This window comes from Zonotrichia albicollis, chromosome 11 (genome assembly GCF_047830755.1).
Source record: "Zonotrichia albicollis isolate bZonAlb1 chromosome 11, bZonAlb1.hap1, whole genome shotgun sequence".
Classification (NCBI taxonomy): domain Eukaryota; kingdom Metazoa; phylum Chordata; class Aves; order Passeriformes; family Passerellidae; genus Zonotrichia; species Zonotrichia albicollis.
Genome location: NC_133829.1, coordinates 17204982 through 17210965, shown reverse-complemented (window position 1 = coordinate 17210965; position 5984 = coordinate 17204982). Strand labels below are relative to the sequence as shown.

The following is a 5984-nucleotide window of genomic DNA, read 5'->3' as shown; positions in this document are numbered from 1 at the left end:
AAGGAGTTCCCAAGGACAGGTCCTCATTCCTGGGGGTTTTGGTGACCCCCTTGTTGTTCCTTTTGGATTTGGGAATGATATTCCACTGACATTCCAATGACATCCTGGAGCCCTCCCAAATCCCCTCAGCCACAAATGTCTGACCCCACTGATTTTCCCTAAACCAAACAGGGATAACGCATCCCAGAGAAGGGAAATTCCCCCTCCTCGATCCTGCCAACCCCTCCAGCATTCCCACATTCCAATCCATGCCCCATTCCTGCCCTCCAGAATGGAGGCCAGCCCCTCCTGGCACATCTGTGTCGTGGTTGGGATTTCTCTGTGCTGGATGATTTATTGAGCTCCTTCGATCCAGTAGAAAAAAAAAAACATTTAAAATTCCCTGAGCCTGGAAAACCGTCGGGATATTGGAATATCAGGATATTGAGACACCAGGATTTGGCGATACCGGGATATTTGTTGCCACCTTCTCACTCGGCGTTTATGAGGAGTACGGATTTATTGAAATATATATTTATATTTATATATAGATCTTTTCCAGCCCCTTTCCCAGGGATTTTCCCCCTCCCCTAAACCCTTTCCAAACCCGGATCCGGGCTCAGTTTTTGTTGGGAATTCTCTGCCTGGCCGGGACGTACGGCAGCAACGTCTGCGTGCTCTTATCGGCCACGGTCTGGGTGCTGCTGTTCCTCATGGCCCTGCGGATCGGGATCATGCCCTGGTTTCTCGGGAGCTGCTCCCGAGGCCCCTTCCTGGCAGGATCATCGGGAATGTCGGCGCTGTCGTCGGCGTCACCATCATCATCGCAGCACAGGGCGTGATAGAGCACCTTGTCACTGAAGCGGACGCGCTCCCGCGTCCCCGCCGGCCGCTGGGCCGGGATTTTGGGAACGGCGGCGCTCCCAAAGCATTCCTCGCTGGAGGAATCCGGGGTCCCGCCGCCCCCGCGGGGGCCGTTGGCCACGGGGACCCCGCCGTTCATCAGCCGGGCCGGCGGTGGCCGCGGGGGCTCCGGGCAGTCGCCGGGGTCCGAGGGCGTGGAGGCGTCCAGGAAGGAGCAGAATTCCCAGCTGTCCGAGAGGACGTCGGAGGCGGCGAAGTCCAGCGGGCCCAGCTCGAGGCTGGCGCCGCCCCGGTCGCTGCTGGACGTGCTGCTGGCCGTGGCCGGAGTCCAAGCGTCCGGCTCCAGGTCCAGAGCGAAGTCCGACGTCAGGCGGTCAATCTGGGACACGACCTGTGGAGAGAGAGATGGACACAGGGATGGATGGATGATGGATGATGGATGGATGATGGATGGATGGATGGATGGATGGATGGATGATGGATGGATGGATGGATGATGGATGGATGGATGGATGGATGGATGGATGAGGGATGGATGGATGGATGGATGGATGGATGGATGGATGGATGATGGATGGATGATGGATGGATGGATGGATGGATGGATGGATGGATGGATGGATGGATGAGGGATGGATGGATGGATGGATGGATGGATGGATGGATGGATGGTGGGTCCCAACACCTCCCCTTGGATTTCTGTGTTGTTTTCCCACCCCAAAACTTCCAGGGATTTAGGGATGGAGGGATCCCTCCACCCCTCAAGCTTTGGCTTTGAAGCTTGTTGGGAATATCCCCAGGGAAACCTGGAAATCAGGAAAACTCCTTTTTCCCTTTCCAGATCCCTTTTCCTTTTATTTTTTCTTCTCTTTTGGGAAAGGAAGGGCTAAACTTGAGAAAGAGAGTAAAAAAAGCTTTTTTCTGACCTCTTTATTTTTGGGACAAGGAAAAATTGGGAAGGAGGCTGGGAATCTTTGGGAATACCCTGTTACCAAATGGTTCTGCTGGAATGGGATTCCCTTTGTTCCCAATGGGAATTTCAGCTCTGGGACAGGGCCAGCATGTCCCTGTCACCTGAGGTCCCTTCTCAGCCTCACTGAAGGGACTGGGATCGAGCAGGGACAGCAGGAGGTGCATCCCAATGCCAATCCCAATGCCAATGCCAATGCCAATGCCAATCACCTGTTACTGGTGCCACTCATGGCCATTGCCATCCCAGTCCTGTCCCCATCCCAAGACTGGTGTCACTTGTCACTGTCCCCATCCCGATCCTGTCCCCATCCCGATCCTGTCCCCATCCCAGGACTGGTGTCACGGCTGTCCCCATCCCAATCCCATCCCCATCCCAGTCCTGTCCTCATCCCAATCCCAGTACCAGCCCCATCCCAGGACTGGTGTCACGGCTGTCCCCATTCCAGACACATCCCAATCCTGTCCCCATCCTGGGATTGATGCCACTCACAGCTGTCCCCATCCCCATCCCAATCCTGTCCCCATGTCAGGATTGGTGTCACTTGTGGCTGTCCCCACCACAGGATTAGTGTCACTCCGGGCTATTTTTAGGATCATTCCCTATTTTAAGCCGGGGGTTAAATCCCCCGCTGACACTCGGCTCCCGCGGGGGATTAACACGGAAAGAAGGATTTGGGATTTGCTCCCCTCCTTTTCCTCTCTCACCGAGGCTGGCGGAGCTTTTCCAGCTTGGAGGGGGAAAATTCCCCCCAATTTCCCAGGAATATCCCCAGGGATTCACCCCAAATGTTCTCCCCTGGTTATAGGGGGGAAAATCCCTCCCAGTTCCCTGGGAACATCCCCATGGATTCATCCCACACCTTGTCATGTGCTTATAGGGGAAAAAATCCCCCCAGTTCCCTGGGAATATCCCCAGGGATTAATCCCAAACCCACTTTCCTACTTGTAGGGAACAAATTCCCAGGAAACTGGGAACAATTCGTCCCCCACAAGCAGGGGAGGAGGTTTGGGATGAGGGAATTTGGGGGAAATTATTCCCTCCAAGCACATGAGGGTGTTTGGGATGAATCCCTGGAGATATTCCCAGGGAACTGGGGGGAGTTCCCAGGAACTTCCCAATTAAATCCCATCTGGAATGTTCCCACCCAGCTCAGGCAGATGTGGGACAGCTGGAGCCCCATCCTTGTTTTTATGGGATTTTGGGAATTTTGGCTGTAGGCCAAGCTGGGGGTTGGGATTGGTGGCTCCAGATCCTGGATTTTGGGCTGGGATCAGAGGGGTGGGATCCAGTGGGATCCAAGGGTGGGATCTGATGGGGTCAGAGGGTTCAGATATTAGGATCAAAGGGATGGGATCTGATGGGATCAAAGGATTGGGATGTCGGGATCCACAGAGTTGGGGTCTGATGGGATACAAGGGATGGAATCCAATGGGATCAAAAGAAGGGATCTGATGGGATCCTAGGGATGGGATTGGATAGGATCAATGGTTTGAGATCCAATGGATCAAAGGATGGGATCTGATGGGATCTAGGGCTTGAGATCCAATGAGATCAAACGATGGGAATTGGTGGGATCCAAGGGATGGGATCCAATGGGATCAAAGGGGTGGGATCTGATGGGATCCAAGGGCTGGGATCTGATGGGATCAAGGGTTTGAAATCCAGTGGGATCAAAGGATGGGATCTGATGGCCCCTCCACCCCCACAGGGATTTGGGAAGAGGATTTGGAAGTCAATCCAAGCCCAGGATAGAGAGATCCAGGCCTGGATCCCACCAAAACTGCTCCCAAAATCCCCCCAGAACTGCTCCCAAAATCCCACAAACCCAGCTCCCAAATCCCCCAAAACACAGCTCCCCAAAATTCCCCAAACTTATTCCCAAAATCCCCCAAATCCAGCTCCCAAAATTCCCCAAAACCCTGCTCCTAAATAATTCCCAACCCTCCCCCAAAGCTGTTATTTTTGGGATAACAATCCCTGGACCTTCCCAAGCATTCCCAGTTAATACCCTATTGATCTCAGCATTATTGGGGGATTTATTCCCATGGAGAATCACCAACAGGATTTTTCCAGGGAAAAGGCTGGCAGGGAACCCCTTTGATCCCATTCCAGAAATTCCAGAGAGGATGGGCCCTTCCCATGGGAATTTTTGGGGGATTTGAACAGGATTTTTCCATCCAAGGATTTTAATAATCTTTTTCCCCACACAGAACGGCCGGGAATGATTCTGGACACAAAGGGATGGGAAGGAAGGAGGGAGACCAGGAAAATCAGGATGTCACAAGTTCAGGACACTTTGGTGGCCCTGAGGGACCTCAATCCATGATCCCACTTTGGCTCGGAGCCACCAGCCAGGGACATTCCAAAGATTCCATGGTGGCTCCATGGGGACACCCCAATGTCACAATTCCAGGACGCTTTGGTGGCCCTGAGGGGACCTCAATCCACCTCAGCTTGGAGCCACCAATGAGGAACTCCTGAAATTCCTCCTCTCTTCTGGAAATTCAGCCCAGGAAGATCCGAATTTCTTCCTTTTTATGGAAATCCACTTCAGGAGCTCCTGGATTTCCTCTCTTTTTTTTGGAAATCCACCTCAGCGACTTCCAAATTTCCTTCTCTCTTTTGGAAATCCAGATCAGTGATGCCCAAATTCCCTCCTCTCTTTTGGAAACCCATCTCGGGGATGTCCAAATTTTCTCCTCTCTTTTGGAAATCCAGCCCAGGGAGATCCAAATTTCCTCCTTTTTTTGGAAATTCACTTCAGGAACTCCCGAATTTCCTTCTCTCTTTTGAAAATCCACCTAAGGGACACCCAAATTTCCTCCTCCCTTTTGGAAATCCACCTCAGGGACTTCCAAATTTCCTTCTCTCTTTTGGAAATCCACCTCAGGGACACCCAAATTTCCTCCTCCCTTTTGGAAATCCACCTAAGGGACTTCCAAATTTCCTTCTCTCTTTTGGAAATCCAGCCTAGGGACACCCGAATTTCCTCCTCTCTTTTGGAAAGGGACACCCAAATTTCTTCCTGTCTTTTGCACATCCACCTCAGGGACACCCAAATCTCCTTCTGTCTTTTGGGAATCCACCTCGGGGAAATTCCCCCCCGCCGCTGCCCCATCTCGGGCCAGGAACGGCCAAACCCGGTTACCAACCCCTTCCCGTTTCATGCTCAGGGTTCTCCCGGGATTTCCGCACCTCTCGGAGCTCCTTGGCCACCTCCTTGAGCTCCCTCAGGATGCCCTCGAGCTGCCCGATCACCATCCTCATGCGGCCGCGGATGCGCTCCCGCTCTCCCTCGCCCTCGCTAGGGCCGCTGCCGGTGCCGGTGCCGGTGCTGCCGGTGCTGCCGGTGCCGGCGGTGCCGGGGCCGGGCCGCTCCGTGCGCTGCGCATCCCGGCGGCTCCGCGAGTCCATCGTGCCCTAGGCGGCGGCCGGGCCGGTGTCCATGCCGCTGCTCCCCGCCCGGCCCGGCCCGGGCAGCTCTCACCATCTTAACGCCGCCGCTCACGGCCGCACCATGCGGGGACGCTCCGCCGGTGGCCCTGCGGTGACACCGCTGCTGGCAGCCGGAGCAGGAGCAGCAGGAGCAGCAGGAGGAGGAGGAGGAGGAGGAGGAGAGGAGGGGGTTTGCCGGGATCCCAGCGGGAAAGGGAGGCGCGGTGTCGCCGAGGAGGGGCGGCGGGTCCGGTGTTGGCTGCGGGGGTGTCCGGCTGTCCTCCTGCGGGGACAGAGGGACAAGGGCCGGGAAGATGCTTGGGAAGGGCTCTGGCCACTCCTTCCCCCGGTTTATGGGGGGGCAGGGTGGGGCCTGGGAATGTCGCTGGGAATATCGCTGGAATGTCACCCCCCCCTGTGGCCTCCCTCAGTGTCCCCAGGCTGAGCCTGGGTGCAGTGGGACCTCTGGAGAATGGACACCCAGAGGGACACGGGGACACACAGGGGGACAGAGGGACATCCAGAGGGACAGAGGGACACGCACAGGGACGGGGGACACACACAGGGACAGGGGGACATCCAGAGGGACATCCAGAGGGACGGGAGGACATGGACAGGGACAGAGAGACAGGGACACACACAGAAGAACAGAGGGACACGCACAGGGACAGAGGGACACCCAGAGGGACAGAGGGACACGCACAGGGAGAGGGACACGCAGGGACAGAGGGAC

The 5984-nt window shown here is 55.5% G+C and overlaps 1 protein-coding gene across 1 annotated transcript; it reads right to left on the bottom strand.

Moving 5' to 3' along the window:
* Positions 1-480: 480 nt before the first annotated feature.
* INSYN1 (inhibitory synaptic factor 1) lies at positions 481-5534 on the bottom strand. The gene is made up of 2 exons (XM_074549619.1): positions 5012-5534; positions 481-1234 (listed from the first exon to the last, which is right to left on the bottom strand). The coding sequence occupies exons 1-2, from the start codon at positions 5228-5230 to the stop codon at positions 599-601; spliced, it is 855 nt and encodes a 284-aa protein (XP_074405720.1). The 5' UTR covers positions 5231-5534; the 3' UTR covers positions 481-598.
* Positions 5535-5984: the final 450 nt, after the last annotated feature.